The sequence below is a fragment of the Lycium barbarum genome, chromosome 4, assembly GCF_019175385.1.
Source record: "Lycium barbarum isolate Lr01 chromosome 4, ASM1917538v2, whole genome shotgun sequence".
NCBI lineage: Eukaryota > Viridiplantae > Streptophyta > Magnoliopsida > Solanales > Solanaceae > Lycium > Lycium barbarum.
The window spans coordinates 112,092,234-112,112,089 of NC_083340.1; the positions used below are offsets into that span (position 1 = coordinate 112,092,234).

Sequence of the window (19,856 nt, forward strand, 5' to 3'; positions counted from 1 at the left end):
TGAAGACAGAATATGGTAAAGGATATAGTTATAAAGTCCAGATTCCTATGGATCAAGCATGGAGATAAGAACACCCGATTTTTCCACAAAGTTGCAAACTCATATAGAAGATACAATTGCATTCATAAGCTGGAAATAGATGGAGATATCACAGAGGAGAAGAACTTGAGCAGAAATCACATTCTAGAGTTTTATGAAGATCTCTTCTCTGAAAAGGAGAATCAGAGACCTTCTTGGGAGTGTCCAGATTTGTCAAGCATCAGTGAGGAGGAGAAACAATGGTTGGAAAGGCCTTTTGAAGAAGCAGAGGTCACCAGGGTGTTGAAGATGATGGAAGGGGACAAGGCACCAGGTCCTGATGGCTTTAACATGTGTTTTTTCAAGAAATGTTGGCACATAATAAAAGAAGATGTGTTGAAAATATTTCAGATCTTCTACAATGAAGGAGAATTCATTAGAAGTTTTAATTCTACATTCATTGCTTTGATTCCAAAGAAGAAGGGGCTGATTGCATCAAAGACTTCAGACCTATTAGTCTATTGGGCAGTGTCTACAAGTTGATAACTAAAGTGTTGACTGAAAGATTGAAGTTAGTGATCAGTAAACTTGTTTCTGTAAATCAGAATGCTTTTTTGAAGGGCAGGCAGATTTCAGATGCCGCTCTTTTGGCAAATGAATGCATAGACTATTATTTGAGAAAGAAACTGCCTGGTGTGGTTTTCAAATTGGATATAGAGAAGGCCTATGACCATGTTAGTTGGCCTTGCCCGTTGAAGTTACTGGAAAAAATGAATTTTTGAGGGAAGTGGATTCAATGGATAATTCTCTGTATTTCTTCTGCCAAATTCTCAATCCTTATCAATGGAAATCCAACTGGTTATTTTAATTCTCAAAGGTGCCTAAGGCAAGGAGATCCACTATCCCCTTACCTATTTCTTCTGGTAATGGAGGTGTTGAGTCTCATGATTAAAACTTCTGTCACGAATGGCTGGATGAAAGGCTTTAAATTGGAGGGCCAGTCTGGTAATGGTGTTGAAATCTCCCATATCCTATATGCTGACGATACTTTATTAATGTGTGAGGCTAATCGGGAACAAGTACTGCATCTGAGGGTGGTTCTTCTGGCTTTCGAAGCAGTGACTGGGCTGAGAATTAATCTGATGAAGAGCTCAATTTTTTTCCCTGAATGCTGACAATAACATTAGTGGGTTGGCTGAAATTTTAAGCTGCAAGATTGAAAAATTCCCACCCAGCTATTTGGGATTACCCTTAGGTGCAAAATTTAAAGACATCTCTGTTTGGAATGGAGTTATTGAGAAATGCAAAAAAAAAAAAAAGCTGGCTCCCTAGAAGCAACAATATTTATCTTTTGGGGGTAGGTTACATTAATTAATAGTGTTCTGGATGGTATCCCAACTTACCTTATGTCCATGGTTCCTATACCAGTTAGTGTGGAGAAGAAACTAGATAGTCTTAGAAGAAAGTTCTTATGGGAAGGTAATGCAGAAAAGAGGAAATACCATTTGGTAAAGTGGAGCACTGTGATTAAACATAAGGAGGGGGTTTGGGAGTTAGAAATCTTAAAGCTCATAATCAGAGTCTTTTATGTAAGTGGCTATGGAGATTAAATGATGGGAGAGAAGCTCCATGGAAATCTTTAATTGAGGTTAAATATGGAAGAGGGGGTTTCTGGGCACCTAAATTAGTTACAACCCCTTATGGAGTAGCTATATGGGGCAGATTGTCAACCTCTGGGAGGAATTCAAGAAGTATGTTGGATTGAAGGTGGGGAATGGGAGAAGAATCAGGCTCTGGAAAGATAATTGAGAGGGCTCTGGTTTGTTGACAGAGCAATTTCCTAAATGGTATAGATTGTCTCTAAATGCTAAAGTGGTGTTAGCAGATATTTTCACTGATTCAGGTTGGAATTTTTAGTTTCAGAAGGAATCTTTTTGATTGGGAGATGCAGGGAGTAGATGACTTTATCCAAAAGATGCAATTAGTAGTGTTACTGTCGGAAAAGGATGATTATCAATATTGGAAAGCAAATAAAAATGGTTCTTTTTCAGTCAAGTCTTTCTATAAAATTCTCAATGCTGACCAGACCATGCAGGCTCATAATTCGCCCTGAAATTGATTTGGAAAACTTCTGTACCGATTAAAGTTGCTTGTTTTGGTAGGCAAGTGGCACATGGAGCATGCCTGACTCCAGAAAACTCGATGAAAAGGAGATGGTTTCTATGTAGTAGATGCTTCTTGTGTGAAAGAGTATGCGAATCTGTCGACCACATTTTTTTGCATTGTGAATTTTCTTGGCAGTTGTGGTCTATGTTTCTCACTATGTATAGCACACACTGGGTAAACCCTCGGAAGTTCCGAGAGGTGCTTGAAGGTTGGGAGTTTGTTTGCCCAGATTCAGCCTTAAAGAATATCTGGGTTTACATTCCTCTATGCATAATTTGGACGTTATGGAAGGAGAGAAATATGAGATGCTTCGAAGAAAAGAGGAGTCAATTGCAGTCAGTGAAATATAATTGTTTGCATTTCTTGTACTTTTGGAGAGAAGGGAATGTAGTGTTGGATTTGCATAATTTGCTAGACTTGCTAGACAACTTAGCTATTTAATGCAACCAAGTCCAGTGTTTTCTTGTGTACTTTTAACAGTATCACCTTGATACTGTTTCGTTTTAAAAAAAATGACTGATAAAAAAAAAAAAGTAAAGTAAAGGGGCAAAATGAATTATTAAATAATAGTAAGTGCAAAATGTGAAATAGAACTAATGTAGCAATCTAGCCACACCAAATTGGTTGGTATGTAAGATGAGTCTTTTCGTTGTTAAATAACAGTGGATTTAACAATACAATACAATACAATATGAACTCAACCCAAGCAAGCATCTAATGCTTCAAGCTTAAGGGCCCGTTTGGACAATATTTGGTCGAAGATGAGAAACGAATATTTGAATTTGAAGTTACGTTATATTTATGTATGAATTTTACTTGGAAAAAAAAGTTAAACTTTTGTAAGTGAAAACCATTATATACTAGCATCTCTCTCATGTTTTGCTGGCATAGGATTTTCTTGGGACGTTAATCCGCCCCTTTTTACGGGCACTGCGTCATCGCTGAGGCTTGCCCCACCATGTTCTCAATGATGTAGGGTTTTCCTAGGCTCGATTGGAATTGGTTTGCCCCACAATTCCATTGCCCAAGATTGCAAACAAAGTGACTCTGTGATACCATATGCAATAACCCAACTCACTGATGATATAGGTTGCTGCTTCTGGCCTAGGCTTGCACTGTTTTAAACGCGTCATTGGGTCTGAGGCATTTTTCCTTATATATGCAATATTTCTCCTCTGTTTTGCCGATGTGGTATCTGCATAGGGTGTTAGTGAGGCATATACTCAGATTTAATCACCAAATATGCTTCTTTAGCTTTTTTTTTTTAAAACTTTTCCCCATATTATTGGTAGTCATTTCTATAGCTCACTTCAGTCTCGATGATGGGCTATTATTATTTCTGAGCACATTTCACGTTGGGTTTACTAGTTTTAAGTTAACGTGCTATTTTGTATTGAAGAATTGAAAAACTGAGTTGCAAACACAGTTTTTCAATTTTTCAGAACAAGCACTACCTAAAAAACTTGTAGAAACAGCATTTGCAATCTGAAGCTCACTGGAGACAGACCAGAGATAACTAGTCAACTTACTGAGTTATGCGACTAGGAACACTAAAATCTTTAAGAAAATATTACTCCCTTTGGTTCAAAAAGAGTGTCCACTTAGCCTTTATTTTTTGGTTCAAAAAGAGTGTCCACTTACCAAATCAAGAAAGAATTAGCCTTATTTTTTCAGACTTGCCCTTATTAAGTGTTAAGTGACCAAGTCCCAATACCTATTTAATTAGGGGTAGTTTAGTCAAATTACCTATTTTTGCCTAGGAGTTAGTATTTTCTGAAGGGGCGTGCAAATGGCTAAGTGGACACTCTTTTTGAACCGGAGGGAGTATTTATCTAACACAATCGGTTGTTGGAACTTGGAATATTAATGTCGGTTCAACTTCTCTTTTTTGTTTTCTTTTTTAGCTAATATGAAACCAAAGCCAGACTGATAGATTGATTCTGCCATTCCCCATAACCAATCCAAGGCTAGTAAATCCTACCCTAAAAGAAAATCACAGAAAGTTGAAGTTGTCTGGTTCTGAAGCTGAACCAGAGCAGCAAGGAGGTGAACTTCAAACTTAACAAGTGTGAAGTGAAGGTTTGAAGTTGTAAAATGAAAGAGGCTTAACATTATTTCTGAGGTTGTTTTCTTGTTTGAAGAATGGGAGTTTTCTTTATATTATATTCCCTGCCTTTCAATTTATGTGAACCTATTTCCTTATTAGTCCGTGCCAAAAAGAATGACCCCTTTGTATATTTGGAAACAATATACCTTTATGCAATGAGCCAATGATTTATAGCCACACAAAATATATGTGACTCATTTAACACCACAAATTTAAAAGTCTTCTCTTCTTTCTTAAACTCCGTGCCCAGTCAAATGGGTTCACATAAATTGAAACGGAGGGAGTATTAGTTTGTAGTCCAAAAAAGTGAAAAAAAAAACTCATATATTCAGTTCTTTGATCTACATAGGTAACCTGGAGATGCTGGCTGACTTATCTTAAAAAATTATGCGTGAATAGAACTAGGAATTGCTGTAAATTCGTCAAGACTATTTGGTTTTTAGTTTTTGAAATCAAGTATGATTGGAAAGGCTTTCGGATTGGTTTCATTTGGTTCAGATGGTATGAGCGAGCTTCAAAATGCTTTTCTAGCCCTAAATATTTTTGCTGGATATCTTTTAAGCATTTTCTTGTATACCAGTTGGCATATTCTCTTTTTGCTTGTCTTTTTCCTCATCATCAGGATTCTTTTGAGTGTAAATCTCTGACCTCTTAGGTGCAATTGACAGGAATCCTCGTCTTCTACTAAATTATTTTGGCATAGTCTTAGCTTATGGCATTTGTAAAATGAAGTTGACGCTATACTTGATTTTATCAGCACACTGCAATCATGTAAAACCTTAGCTGTATGTTGCACTAGCATTTTCTTAATGCTGGTTTCGACCAATGAAACTTTGCTTATTTATCAAAAAACTTTTTTTTTGCATAATTGAACCACAGGGTCTTTTGGAGGGACTTAGCGACTCATTCACGAAAAACTTTCAGTTTATGGACTCCGTCAAGGCTTATCTTTCATATGTTTTACTAAGAGCATCAGTTTCACAGTCACCTACCATATTTCAGGTTATCAATTTTGCTTTCTGAAGCTATACACTCATGTGATTGATATTCTTCTGAAACTCTTGTGATGTTTAACTCGCTAATAATTGTCCACATAATTTGGCAGTATGCTACAGGAATTTTCTCGGTCCTAGCATTACGATTCAGGGAATGTCTCAAGGTACACAGTGTTTACACTTCCTATTGAGATTGAGGGATCTATTTCAAAATTTGAGAGGTTGCAAATTATAAAATTGATTTCAGGGTGAAATTGGTATCTTCTTTCCCTTAATTGTCCTACGTCCACTGGATGGCACAGACCTGAATGCAAAAACGAGTGTTCCGAGGTATGATTTTTGCTTAAATGAGAATAGTTTCTCTATATAGCTTTTGCACTTGATTTATCAACCTCACCATGCCTTTTACTTTTTCCAAGAGATAGAGTGCCACCGAACTGCACCCAGAATACTCAGTATTCTCAATCTTTATGTAGTCCTTGACTTTGATACATTTGAAGGATGCGTATATTTCATCCTACGAACTATCAGGATGATGTTGCCAAAGTTAACTGCCAATACTAAATTAAAAGAAAAAGAAAGAAAAATATTCGGGGATGTAATAGTTCAACTTACCAACTAATCTGCCATAGCAGCTTAGATGTACTAAGGTTCTTGTTCCGAAAGTAGCTTGACATTAGGGTCCGTAGGTGAGTCAATTGACATACTCAGTCATTCTGGTTTCATTAACGATATCGGGAGCATATTTCCTAGATGAGATGATCACACCTGATTTATATTGATCAAGTAAATGTATTTTCATTCATATACATGATGAAAAAGCTGTCCGTATACAAGGGTATACCAAAAAGTAAAGAACCTACAAAAAGATATGATTCTCGACTAACTCCACCCAATCTTCTATACAACAAGGAACTCTATGCATGCACCAAAAGTAAATAAGGATCATAGACTACTCCTCAACTCCTCAAGAAAAACTCGACTCTACCCCCTCAAAAGCTCTCCTATTTTTCTCTCTCCGGACAACCCACATTCAGGGGCTGACCCATGTTGACACCCCTTCGTCCGGAAATTTTACGAAATATATATTTATAATATGCGGAAACCCATATAACCTGTATAAGTGACTCACATGACATAATTAGCAACCTAGCTTGCTGGTATAGCGCCTTGCTTTTCTGCATCGAAATGCTGAGTTCAATTCCAGATGCAGAGTTATTTGATTTTTAATTTTTATTTAAGTTCCTCCCTATTTTCTCTGTTAAAAATACAGGTCGTGACTTGTGAGAGAGGATTGATCCCTCCTTACTTCGAAAAACCAAACTTACCAGCCACCTAGGATCAATTTCCATGACAATTTAGACAATAATTTGCTTAAAACCAATGTGGAACAGGTTTTACTTAAATTCTAACTTTGGGAAAAATTTATCCATTCTCTTTTGCAACTCTAGGAAGGCGTGCTATTTGCTGCTATTTTTTTGAAGTTCTTTTCTTATTTTTTAGGTCTTTTTTAATTTCTAAATAGAATTTTTTCGATGACATCCACTGTTTTTCTTTGTGAATTTAGTTCCATGAATGTGTTTGAGGTTTATTTAAATTAATATTTTAACTTAATGTGTGTGATCATGATTAAAGGTTTTCTAATTTTAAGGGATTTGGTGATCTTTCTATAAAAACTAATAGGGACAAGAAGCATAAACTCATCTTCTTGTGTTCCCGCTTGTAAAATTTACTTTACTTTTGCCAATTTCTACTCTACATTTAAGAGATCTTTCTTGGATATGAAGTTGATTAAAACGGATTTATCTAATCGAACGGATGATGGACTTTGGAGTGGTTATTTGGTGTATTATATAAAAAGAAATGTATTTGGTATGGAGTACTATTTCTTATGGTCAACCTATTTGAATAAAACATTTCAAATATGAAACCTTGTCAAAGAGAGTAATAACAATTTATGTGAGTTATATTTTATTAATACGATTTAGATATATTTTAACATGATGTTATAGTGGTTTGTTCATTTGTTCACCTCTTTAGATGTCGACACTACTTACAAAAGATCCTACGTATGCCACTGCCCACATTAACGCGAGAGGAACCACATTCCATGCCTTGAGTCTTTTCCTCCTCCTCCCGCTCTTCCACAATAAGTTTGAATGCTCGATAAAGTGCTCTTAATAAGCACTTTCTTCCCGTCTTTGGACAAATATTTTTTCTACCACCTTGCTAATCTGTTCTCAACCCTCCGTTGATGGTTATACAAGATAGGTAGTCGGGAGAGCTCCAGCCTGAGCTAGCGAGCTAATGTCATTCACCTCCCAAACGGGAATAATCTCACACTTGCTCAAATTAATTTGAAGTCCTAACACCACCTGGAACCAAGTAAGAACTTGGCCCAAAATAATCCAGTTGGGCTATCTCACAGGAGCGGGGTTTACCCTGTGGGCACTCGAAGGGTAGCGGCTGCTGGTTCCCTTGTCATCAAAAAAAATAATCCGGTTGTGTCTCATCTGTAGCACAAAAAATCAAGGTATCATCTGCAAACAACAAGCCTGAAACTGAGACTGTCCCTACACCCCTAACCGCAACATTGAAACCCTTTACCTATCCTCCCAAGACAGCCTGTCCATCATCCTGCTGAAAGCTTCCATTACTAAAATGAGCAACATTGGTGATAGAGGGTCCTCTTGTCTCAGACCCCTCGAAATCTCAAAAAAGCTATTCGGGTTGCCATTCACCAAAACAGAATATCTCACTGAAAAGATGCAAAACTTGACCCATTTTCTCCATATTTCCCAAATCCCATCTGTAAGATAATGGTGTCTAGGAATTTTTAATTCACATGATCATAGGCCTTTGCAAGATCAAGTTTGTACAACACACCTGATTTATGAACAGCCTATATGTCCAAAAAGTACGTAAGTTGTTCCTATGTCCTTATCTGGAAGTGAGTGAAGTGCCTTAGTGTCACAATTCTTTCTTGGTCATCTCCTGTGATTAACTCTCATCGACACAAATAATTTATAGAGACCAACCTTGTGTAGAGCATTGATATAAAACAGAATGTTCTGACTTACTATTGACTGATCCAAACTGCTGAACTACAGAATTGAAACGTCCAATCTAAATTAGTAGAGACTGTTTCAAATCATAATACCATCTGCATTGACATGCTAGAACATACTCTCTGAAAAGTAGATGGTTGCTCTAAATTGACCTCCTCCTTAATGTTATTTTGGAGAAAGACAATCTTGACTTCATACGAATAGAGAGGCCTAATCTGGTAGCTGCCTTCGCATGCTCCCTTGTGGATAGTTTGGGGGGAGCAGGACAGGAGCCTTTGACAGAGTGGAGAATTCTTTCACCTTCATGATCTCTGTTTTATGTATATTGGTGCTCACAGATATATCTAGCAGTGTAGATGAGCTGATCTGTGAATATGAATAAACTGAATTCTGGTTGTCTGGCAATAATTCATACATCTTTATTCGGAAATCTATTCCTTTTTTTTTTCCTCTCTATAAATTAAGCTTATAAAAATCAACAAGCTGCCAAGCATTATGTCTAATAAGAAACATCAGATGGGCTTTGTGCAATTGAGCAATTAGCCTCTTATCCCTATTTCTTTTTGGCACCCCCTTTATGCATAGATGATTGGGTTTCGTTCGTAGAAAATCATATCTTTTTGTTGGTTTTGTACTTTTTGGTATACAGTTTCAGCTCATCGAGGACATGACCTTAGATAGGAGGTTGTGGAGGACTCAGATTAGGATAGAAGGCTAGGTGGCTTATCCTTTCACCATAGTAGTTGCAGTTTTGCTAATTTGTTTATTACAATTTGATTTCTGCATTTGATTGCTGCTTATATTTGTTGGGCCGTTGCACTTTGGTTATCTTATTTATCTATAGTAGTTAATGCTCCTTTCTTTCCGGACTGTTCTACCATGACTTTCTTGCTTTTGTTATTCCTTGTTTTCATATTGTTTTCGATATGCTTGGTCCTATCTGACCTTTTGTCTTGTTTTCCTCTCTTGTTCTCCTCTCTTGAGCCGAGGGTCTTTCGGAAACAGCCGCCCTACCTTTCAAGGTGGGGGTTAGGTCTGCGTACACTCTACCCTCCCCAGTCCCCACATGGTGGGATTATACTGGGCTTGTTGTTGTAGTATACTTCTTGTATATGGACATCTCTTTAAAGACCCATGCTTAATAATTTAGTTGAACTTCCTAAAATATTTTGAGTTGAAAAGATTGCTAAGTTAACACACTAACTTACAAAATTTTTGTGGAAAAGAAACTTAAGCCCTATATCCATACATTATAAAAGGCCTATAAATGCTTAATTCCTAATAACCACTCCAACTTATCAAAAACGAATAAAACCTAACCCCCCAACTTGGAACTATATAATACAACATATGAACGTGTAAAAACCGATATAATATCCTGAAAAACTAACCTAAATATAAAAATTGAATCGGATCTCTACAACAACAACAAACCCAGTATAATCCCACAAGTGGGAAATTGAAACAGATCTCTAAATTTCTATTTCTATATAACCTGCAAGGGTGGCTCAGTTGGTTGAGCATGGGACTTCCACAATGGAGGTCTCAGGTTCGAAACCCCCTGCCTACTACAACTTTCGTAGATTCCATATTCTATGCCAATAGATTCGTGACATCCATGTACTGTGTCGTCAAATCAGCCACGTTAAGAAAGCCCAAGCTTATACGCATTGGCCCACAACAGGGGATTCACCTTTTGGGTCGAGCTCGTCGCACGGGGCTTGCCTAGTGCGGGTTATCTCTCCTTTGTGGTTTGCAGGCTATTGCACAGGAGCAGGGTTTACCCTGTGCGCACCCGAAGGGTAGCGGCTGCGGGTTCCCTTGTCATAAAAAAAAATTAATGTAAACCCTAACATAGCGTGCTTTTATGATATGTCCTTTTTGTTTTACTTATTAGAATGGAAAGTTTACCTTGGATATGATATCTGTCACAAACCAGCTTTTCTCAATTCAATGGGACTGTATTACCTTTTTGTACAAGTTTGTCTTTTGGGGTGTAATCATGATTATGAAAGTTGAAAACATGATGGCATCAACAACTAAGGATGTGGTCTAATGGTCAATGAAGTGGGAGAATAACCGTGAGGTCTCAGGTTCGAATCCCAATGGAGGCAAAAAACAATAGGCAATTTCTTTGCATCTGCCTAAGCTTTGGTGGGAAGAGTTATCCGGTACTTGCACTGGTAGGAGATAGCAGGTACCCGGTGGAATAGTCGAGATGCGTGCAAGCTTAACTGTACACCACTGTCCTAAAAGAAATGATGGAACCACACTAACATTAAATGTATTAGAGCTATCCAAGTTAAGGTCTTTTTTTTAAGAACGGAAAAATAAAAAGAAAATCTCATGCTATTATCAAACAAAGTTGCATCGATGGATTACCTTGTTCTTGTGTCAATAACCGAATTCATGCAAACTAGTACAAAAACATTACAATCATTGTCATCACTGTCTTTGCAGGATGCTAGAGAAAGTCTGCAAGAATTCCCAGATGCTTGTTGACCTTTATGTGAACTATGATTGTGATCTTCAAGCACCTAACTTGTTTGAACGAATGGTCTCTCTCTCTCGCTCTCTCTCTCTCTCTCTCTGCAAGAGGTTGGCTTTGCAATTTCTTGGTTATGTATGACCAAATGTCCTACCTCTATTTGTTCTCTCTTATAGGTGACCACATTATCCAAAATTGCACAAGGGACGCAAAATGCTGAGCCAAACTCAGTTGCCACGTCCCAGATAGCGTCAATCAAAGCATCTTCTCTTCAGGCATCTCTTTAGAATACCTTTTTCTTGAGCTTTTGTTGGAATTTTAATATTATACTTCACCCTAACACTTTCTTTTGTGCTTATCTGGCCTTTATAGTGTCTTGTAAATGTGCTAAAATCTCTTGTCGAATGGGAGAAGCGTTGGACAGAGTCAGAAAGGCTGAGCAAGAGGAATCAGTCCTCTGAAGAAGAAACTTTAAAGGGAGACCCTGATAAGATGGATGATTTACCCAGTAATTTTGAGAAATTGAAGGCCCACAAATCTACTATTGAAGCAGCTATTTCTGAAGTATGTCTTCTTGGCCCATTCTCATTGAAAATTAGGAAATTATCAGCTTTTGATGCTTCTGTTTTACTATCTATTTGGATAAAGTATCTGCCTGCTGCTGCCTTTTATATACTGGTATGTGCTTGGGCTGGATTACTAATGTTCGGTTTACTCGAAATAATGCAGTTCAATCGAAAACCCACGAAGGGAATTGAACATCTAATATCAAATGGGCTGGTTGAAAACTCACCAACTTCAGTTGCTCAATTTCTCAAAAGTTCTCCTAGCTTGGACAAGGTAAAGTATCATTTATGCCCTTATTATTCTTCTTTTGCCTCTCTAAATTGACTTGTAGAGAAATTCTAACTGTACTGGAATTTCAGGCTATGATTGGTGACTACTTGGGTCAGCATGAGGAGTTTCCTGTGGCCGTCATGCATGCTTATGTTGACTCTATGAATTTTTCTGGAATGAAATTTGATTTGGCAATTCGTGAATTTCTTAAAGGGTTCAGACTTCCTGGGGAAGCTCAGAAGATAGATCGCATAATGGAAAAGTTTGCAGAGCGGTAGGCATTCATTTAAAGTTCCCAATATCATTGAGATGTCGTCCTTCTGTCAATGCATTATGTACACATTTGCTGAGCAGTGGGAATTTGTCCCTGCTTGTGGGTTAGGGTATGCGAAAAATACATACAGATAAGATTGGTTTTAACCCTCAGGCAAATAACCATTGTGAATGTAATAATATGTTTGGAAAAGAGTGTACATTAACTTTAGAAGTGGAAATCTGCTCCTTTTCACTTAAAAGGTTACTCGAATTGCGTTTGTGCTTAATTGAACCTTTTTCTACTTGTGGGATCCCGTTTGCCATTAATAACAAAGCTTGTTTCTTATATCAAAAAAAAAAAAAACAGAGAGCTTGTTGTTACTAGAAATAGTTCATGTTGAGGTTGTCTTTTGCGGCATAAGGGCCAACGATTAGAACTATTTTTATTATATATCTTAATTTATGACATATTGAATAGCCAAAAGTCTGAGAAAACTAAGTGCCAATGATCAAAGCTATTCAATCTAGATGAGGACTAGAAATTGGTATATCCTTAGCCACTTGGTTTTCTGTAGTAGGTGTTTCTGAAACACGTGGTGGATAGGTTACTTGCATTGGTAATCCAAATCCATCATTCATAACAATATCTATTGCTCGGGCTGAGCGCTATTTCTTTTAACAGTTACTGTGCAGACAATCCTGGTCTATTCAAGAATGCAGACACAGCATATGTTCTAGCATATGCAGTTATAATGCTGAATACGGATGCTCACAACCCAATGGTCTGGCCAAAAATGTCAAAGGATGATTTTGTACGTATGAATTCCACTGATGAAGCAGAAGATTGTGCTCCAAAGGAACTGCTGGAGGAGATCTATGATTCAATTGTTAAAGAGGAGATAAAGATGAAAGATGATCCTGTTGGCCTCGCAAAAAGTAGCAAGCAGAAACCTGAAGCTGAGGAGAGAGGACGCCTTGTCAATATTCTCAATCTTGCACTGCCTAGAACGAGATCTTCAATTGACCCAAAATCGGAGAGCGAGGCTATCATCAAGCAGACACAGGCTATTTTCCGAAATCAAGGAGGAAAAAGAGGAGTCTTTTATACTTCACACAATATCAAACTTGTGCGTCCAATGATTGAAGCTCTAGGATGGCCACTGCTTGCCACTTTAGCAGTTCTTATGGAGGAAGGAGATAACAAAGCACGGGTCAGTGTTTGCATGGAAGGATTTAAAGCTGGAATACACATCACACATGTTCTCGGAATGGACACCATGCGATATGCATTTTTGACAACTCTTCTTAGGTAATCTCTTGGATGTTTCCGTTAATTTCTCTTATTCAGTGTGATAAACTATTTTGATAATTAAAGCAGCTTGGACCAAGTTAGCAGTTAATTCTGGAAAAGTTAGCTCTTTTCTCTTTGGATTCTGGGGCAGGGGTCAGGTGGAGTGGGTTTGGTTATGTATGAGGATAAATTATGCTTTCCTGATTAGAGATTGAAACAACTTTCACAATTTCTCTGCAGACTTAATCTTTTACATGTACCAAGGGATATGAAAAGTAAAAATGTGGAAGCACTACGAACTCTGCTGGCTATATGTGATTCAGATGCTGAAGCTCTGCAGGATACATGGATTGCGGTGCTTGAGTGCATTTCCCGGCTTGAGTTTATAGTAACTAATCCTTCAATGGCTGCAACAGTTATGCAAGGATCGAATCAAATTTCCAGAGATGCTCTGCTTCAATCTCTTAGAGAGTTGACTGGAAAACCTACTGAGCAAGTGTTTGTGAATAGTGTTAAACTGCCCAGTGAATCAGTCGTTGAATTTTTCAGTGGTTTGTGTAAAGTCTCAGCTGAGGAATTAAGACAATATCCTGCACGTGTTTTCAGCTTGCAAAAACTTGTTGAGATCAGCTATTACAACATGGCTCGCATACGAATGGTAATTGCTCCACTCATTAATTTGATACTAGTGTTGGGTAAATTTTTGACATTGACCTGATAGATGATTTGGTTGTATTATTTAGTTATCCATCTCTTTACCTCTTGTTGCCTAGTGCTACACAACACAACACTTATGACAAATAATTCTTGTGAAATTCAAATTGTGGCTCAAGGGATAATCATACTAACTACAAACTTAATGTATTACAAATATTTAATTCATTGTGCATGTGGAATTATTTTCTCTTTGCACTTGATTTACTAAGAGGGAAAACTAACAAAGTTAACGATTTTATAAACTCATCAATGAAGAGTTCTCTTCTATTCTTTGAATGTCGTTTTACTCTTTTTAGTCTTAGAAGGTTTAAGTCAATAGGTGTCCCAAGGCATTTGTTTTCATGTCTAGTGCTTTTTTTGAAGTGTAGATCTACTCCGGTGCCTACTGGAGATTTTATTTCAAAATGAATATATATTTGAATTGTATGATGTTTGCATGTGTCTTCGGGTTTTTTATCCTGCAGGTTTGCAGGACATTTATGTTTGTGCCAAAGTGGAGCTCACTCGAATATAGGCCATCAATAATTTCAATCCATATTTCTTATTTGGTTTAATTTATTGTTTTATTTAGAAATTTAAAATGGCGCCAAATTTACTCTTATGCTATGCACTTCTTAAGATGTTTTGTAGAGGCAACGGGAACTTGAAACAATTAGCTAGGAATTTACTTGAAATTGAAGCAAGTCCTTTGATTAAAGGATCAAGTTATTATTGAATCTTGAATGAGGCATTATGCTCTTTCAATTTATTAGTGTTTTCTTTTGGCTATTATTGATATCACTGGGTATATCATCAATTTTCGTTTCTAAACAATTGGTACATTAGTAGAACATATTTTGAGAAAGATTTTTAGTAGAACAATTTGTTCTGTGTATTCTGACGAATGTTTCTAGGGATTTCTCTGATGCTTGCTTTTCTCAATATTGTTGATTTATTTGATCACATAAAGAACGTTATCACCTAAGTGGGTGTCTCCACCTCCAATATTGGATGAATAGTATTTATATTAATTTATTCTGTGTATTGTGACAAATTTTCTATGGATTTCTCTGATACTTCCTTTTCTCCATATTAGTGAATTGTTTGATCACATAAAGAACCTTATCACCTAAGTGGGTGCGTTTCCACCTCCAATAGCTAATTGGGTGACTAGTATTACCAATTCTTTGAAGTTCATTTAGCTATGGGGCTGCATCTCTTCTGGCACAATAGGAATCAGCTTATCATTGATAACTAGTATGAGGTGGTGCATATTTTTGTTAGTCCCAGTGAATTAATTCATTGATGATAACTGCCTTTCATTTCCCTAATATGCTGTCTGTAATGACATTCCAGGTTTGGGCAAGAATATGGTCTGTTCTGGCTACTCATTTTATTTTTGCTGGGAGCCATCCTGAAGAGAAAGTTGCTATGTATGCCATAGATTCTCTTCGGCAACTTGGTATGAAGTATTTGGAGCGTGCCGAGCTCGCCAATTTTACCTTCCAGAATGATATTTTAAAACCGTTTGTCGTTCTTATGCGAAGCAGTCGAAGTGAAACTATAAGGAGACTTATTGTGGATTGCATTGTGCAAGTACGTATGCATCTTATCTTTTTCTTGAGTTACATTTTTTTGGGGGAAATATACTGATTCCTGCACGGTAGCAGATGATAAAGTCGAAGGTGGGAAGTATTAAGTCTGGTTGGCGAAGTGTGTTCATGATATTTACAGCTGCTGCAGATGATGACCTAGAGCCGATTGTTGAAAGTGCTTTTGAGAATGTTGAACAGGGTACGGATCGCTTTGTTGCTTCTGTATGCTTCTCACTTTTCAGATTCCATTGTGGAAGACTTAGTTGTAGTGTTAACATTGAAATAATCTTGTAGTTATCTTGGAGCACTTTGATCAAGTAGTTGGAGATTGCTTCATGGACTGTGTCAATTGCTTAATCAGATTTGCCAATAACAAGACTTCTCACAGAATCAGCTTGAAGGCAATTGCACTACTTCGTATATGCGAGGATCGTCTTGCAGAGGTTTGTTGCCTGGGATCTCACTTAGTTGAGGAGGCTTCCCCTCCTTGTCATTTTCATTCATTATTTCATCTTCAATTTGTCCTCCTATGAATTCATTTATGGTTATGACAGTTGATTTTCCATGTATTGGGACCCAAGAAATTGTGAAAATTAACCTTGAATTTGAAAATAAGTTGTAAGAATCACTATAATGGAGTGCCTCAGATAATCTAGCAATTTTATATGAACAAGGTATATCTAATTCTGACAAATGGGATATATGCGATACTTAGGTGACTATTTTCAGGTGTCATATGTAGATATCTTCTCTTACTTTCGATAACCATCCGCATGCTGGCTATTTGGTGCTCAGTTGCATATCTAAGGATCTGTTATTCTCTAAAGAAATTGCATAAGTTTCTGCTGATCTTATTCAGTGTGAAATGAATTTCAGGGCCTTATACCTGGTGGTGCTTTGAAGCCAGTTGACACCGCTGAAGATGTGACTTGTGATGTCACGGAGCATTTTTGGTTCCCAATGCTGGCTGGTCTATCTGATCTGACCTCTGATCCTAGACCAGAGGTTAGAAACTGTGCACTTGAGGTTTTATTCGATTTGCTGAACGAGAGAGGTGGCAAATTTTCATCCACGTTTTGGGAGAACATTTTTCACCGCGTCCTATTTCCCATTTTTGATCATGTCAGACATGCTGGGAAAGAGAATCTGACCTCTCCTGATGAATGGCCACGTGAAAGTAGCATTCATTCACTCCAATTGCTGTGCAACCTGTTCAACACATTTTACAAGGTATAAGAAGTGGTTGATAAGGACTGTGTTTACTAGCTGCTACTTCTGAAGGCTAAATTTTCCTGATTTGATCCATACAAATTGTTCAAGTCCAAATAATTGAAAAAACAAAGTGTTTAAGTTCAATTCCTAACCTTCTGTATGAGTAATTATTTGCTTAATGACTTGCATATGTGTGATTAACGGGTATGATTGTTCTTTTCGTGTGATCTTCTGACTTGTTTCTCATCTCCCCAGATCTTACTATGTGGGGGTATTTCCCCTATTCTGTCTGCATTGTTTCATCTCTTCCCAGTATGCTTTAGTATTTGTACAATATCTAATACCTTTTGACTATCATAACCGTGTACTTGCATTGTATCTTTTGTCCAGCTTTCTCCAATTTTAATGTTTGCTTTATGGTGTAATCAATTATTTGAATTGCTTGATAAGCTTGTCGCCTGATTCACCAGCATTGGGAGTAGTTACATTTGCAACTGCACTAGGCTACCCAGTGTGCTAATGGTCTATAAAATAAAGCTAGTTTGTCAATCAAAGTACTTTGTTACTCCTTTCCAAAGTTTCGTCGTGTAGCTCACAAGTTTAAATGCCACAATAGTTCCTTTGGATATCTCCTTTGTTTTTATATGTTGAATCAGAGTACTCTTTCTCTACTCATCGGGCATTCTACCACTTCTTATTATGGTATTGAAGCTTGGTAACTCATACTACTCTTAACCTTTCCAAGACACATCCGGCCTGTATGAGGATGCCGTCTGGACCACAGACTTTTATGATCCTCATACTTTTCAGGGCATATATTGCTTCGACCAACCTAATTCTATGAGTGTAGCTAAATTTTTTATTTGTATGGAGATTTTTTAAAGTTATTCTCGTTATTCGAGTGTTGATCAAAATAGCCTCTCCATCTCTCTTTGAGCTCATTATCTTTTGTCAATACTTGTTAAGAATCATCTTTAACACACTTCATCTAGTTTAAGCCCTTATTTCTCTTTTCTTTGGCGTGCTAGTTTTTGCATTTTTTCTCCACTTCTCATGTCCCTAGCTTTTGCTAATAGCTTTTTTACTTCCCTCATCCTTATGCTTTTAGATGACAATAGTCTAGTGGAGCTCGCTAACCGATAGATGACTAATTTTTTGGGGGTAGCATGTACTGACCAAATTTAGACTGCTTTAGTCGTACTCAAGCTCCCTCTTGTAGTCTTCAAAGGCCTTTGTATCTACTGCTTTTGGTATCTCCCTATAGCACAACTCATATCCAAAATCTAGAAATTTTAATGTCTATGTAGAACCTTTATGAGAAAATAACTCCAGCAGAAGCATAGTGTTGTGGTCTTGGCCCATACTTCATGATTGCAAGAGCAACAGTCCTGTATCTCCAGCAGAAGCATAGTGTTGCGGTCTTGGCCTATACATCATGGTTGCAAGATGAACAGTCCTGGGCTGAAGTATGGTGCCTAGTCAACACATTTTACTTCCCAACTCATTTATCTATCCTGGTTAGTTTTGCAGGCCTTGGTCTCTCCCGTGGCCCATCACGGTTTTCTCATGGTAACCCTAGATCACTTTGAGCACATGGTCCACTTGTAGTATGTTATGTCACCTAAAATGCCAGTTTGTTGAACTTCTGAATTGGAACTCACAATTGTTGCCCCTGACTCTGCTCTATTTTGCAGTTCATTCCCAATATTGGAATTTGATTAGGAGTGTCTTGTTGAAAGTATAGTGCTACATGTATTGTGCATACAAATCATGTAGTTCATTTCCAATAGTGAACGGTCATCTGTAATTTATTACAATCTGTGGTCTTATTAAGATTTATAGAAGTTTAACTAACAATTTCATTTACTGGAAGCCTTCCACAGCAGGTTATGTTTTATATTTGGTTCTTCCACAATAGAGAATGTATGATATAAAATTATCATGCCCTTTTTCTTCTTATGAGGAAGAATTGTGGAATTGATCATGTGATTTTTATGCTATCTCTATTTTCTGAGATCTGAAAATTTCTAATTCCTGAGCATTTTGGTTGTAGAATGTGTGTTTCATGCTGCCCCCACTGCTGGGTTTGCTTTTAGATTGTGCCCAAAAATCTGATCAGTCTGTAGTTGCAATTTCTCTTGGTGCATTGGTGCATCTTATTGAAGTTGGTGGGCACCAATTTAGCTACAATGATTGGGACACCTTGCTGGAAAGCATAAGGTACGTTTCTAATTTTATTAAGTCGTCTGTTCTTTCGTTGTTCTTTCTGGTTGACTATTTGTTCTCATGATATAGTTGATATGTTGTATGTCTCAGAAATGCTTCATACGCAACTCAACCCCTTGAGCTTCTCAATGATTTGGGTTTTGAGAACTCAAAGCATCACACTGCACTGGTAAGAAATAAGATCATTACTGCTTGTAATGAATCCCAAATTTTCGCTAATAATGAGTTGTCGGATATAATCAGCATAATGTTGCTGAAAATGGAAATGCTGGTGGCTTGTCATCTCTAACTGTTGGTGGCCATTCATCAGACGTGCTGGACGATAATCATGGATCGGAGCGCCCTGCTGATTTGGAGGAAACTGGAGGTTGCCGTTGAGGAAATTCAACCATTTTATTCTTTTCTATTGAGTTTTTCTTGCAAATAATTATAGAGAAATGTCTTTATAGGTATGCCCTCACCATCTAGGAGATTTGACAAACCTACTGTTCCGGAAGGTCTTGACCGTAGTCAAACAATAGGTCAGAAAATTATGGGAAATATGATGGACAACCGCTTCATCAGAAGTTTCACCTCTAAACCAAAGATTCAGGCTTCTGATAATTTACCAACTTCACCGTCAAAGGTATTACCTCATTTTTGGTTGATGTGCTGTCCTCACTGTGGTATGTAAATTGGAAATGTCCCAGAAAAAATGTATTTGTCAAAATTTGGTGAACAATGGAGCCTACAACATAATATAATTCTCAAATAAGAAATCCTTTTTTATACATTAAAGAACGTATTAGGTACACAGTTCATTTTTTGTTTGGTTGTTATGTTAATGGACATGCAAACATGTCTCTGTTAATGCGAAGCTCACATGCGATACCAAGATGACGTATCATCTGATGGTTAATAGT

General features: G+C 37.4%; 1 protein-coding gene across 2 annotated transcripts in view; it reads left to right on the top strand.

Moving 5' to 3' along the window:
- Positions 1-19,856, top strand: part of LOC132636237 (brefeldin A-inhibited guanine nucleotide-exchange protein 5) — a 35,103-nt gene that overhangs the window by 9,328 nt on the left and 5,919 nt on the right. Inside the window, exons 12-29 of one of the 2 annotated variants that reach the window (XR_009581110.1) lie at positions 5,171-5,293; positions 5,397-5,450; positions 5,534-5,616; positions 10,815-10,911; positions 11,019-11,117; positions 11,215-11,406; positions 11,572-11,682; positions 11,769-11,953; positions 12,617-13,243; positions 13,466-13,883; positions 15,278-15,517; positions 15,592-15,715; positions 15,811-15,959; positions 16,393-16,746; positions 18,782-18,948; positions 19,045-19,123; positions 19,265-19,321; positions 19,404-19,579. Coding sequence is in view for 1 of the 2 variants with exons in the window: in XM_060352985.1 (XP_060208968.1) it covers positions 5,171-5,293; positions 5,397-5,450; positions 5,534-5,616; positions 10,815-10,911; positions 11,019-11,117; positions 11,215-11,406; positions 11,572-11,682; positions 11,769-11,953; positions 12,617-13,243; positions 13,466-13,883; positions 15,278-15,517; positions 15,592-15,715; positions 15,811-15,959; positions 16,393-16,746; positions 18,782-18,948; positions 19,045-19,123; positions 19,198-19,321; positions 19,404-19,579 (3,402 nt within the window). In the remaining variant the exon portion in view is untranslated. Of the gene's footprint in view, positions 1-5,170; positions 5,294-5,396; positions 5,451-5,533; positions 5,617-10,814; positions 10,912-11,018; positions 11,118-11,214; positions 11,407-11,571; positions 11,683-11,768; positions 11,954-12,616; positions 13,244-13,465; positions 13,884-15,277; positions 15,518-15,591; positions 15,716-15,810; positions 15,960-16,392; positions 16,747-18,781; positions 18,949-19,044; positions 19,124-19,197; positions 19,322-19,403; positions 19,580-19,856 lie in introns of both variants that reach the window. The other variant, XM_060352985.1, reaches the window with a different exon arrangement.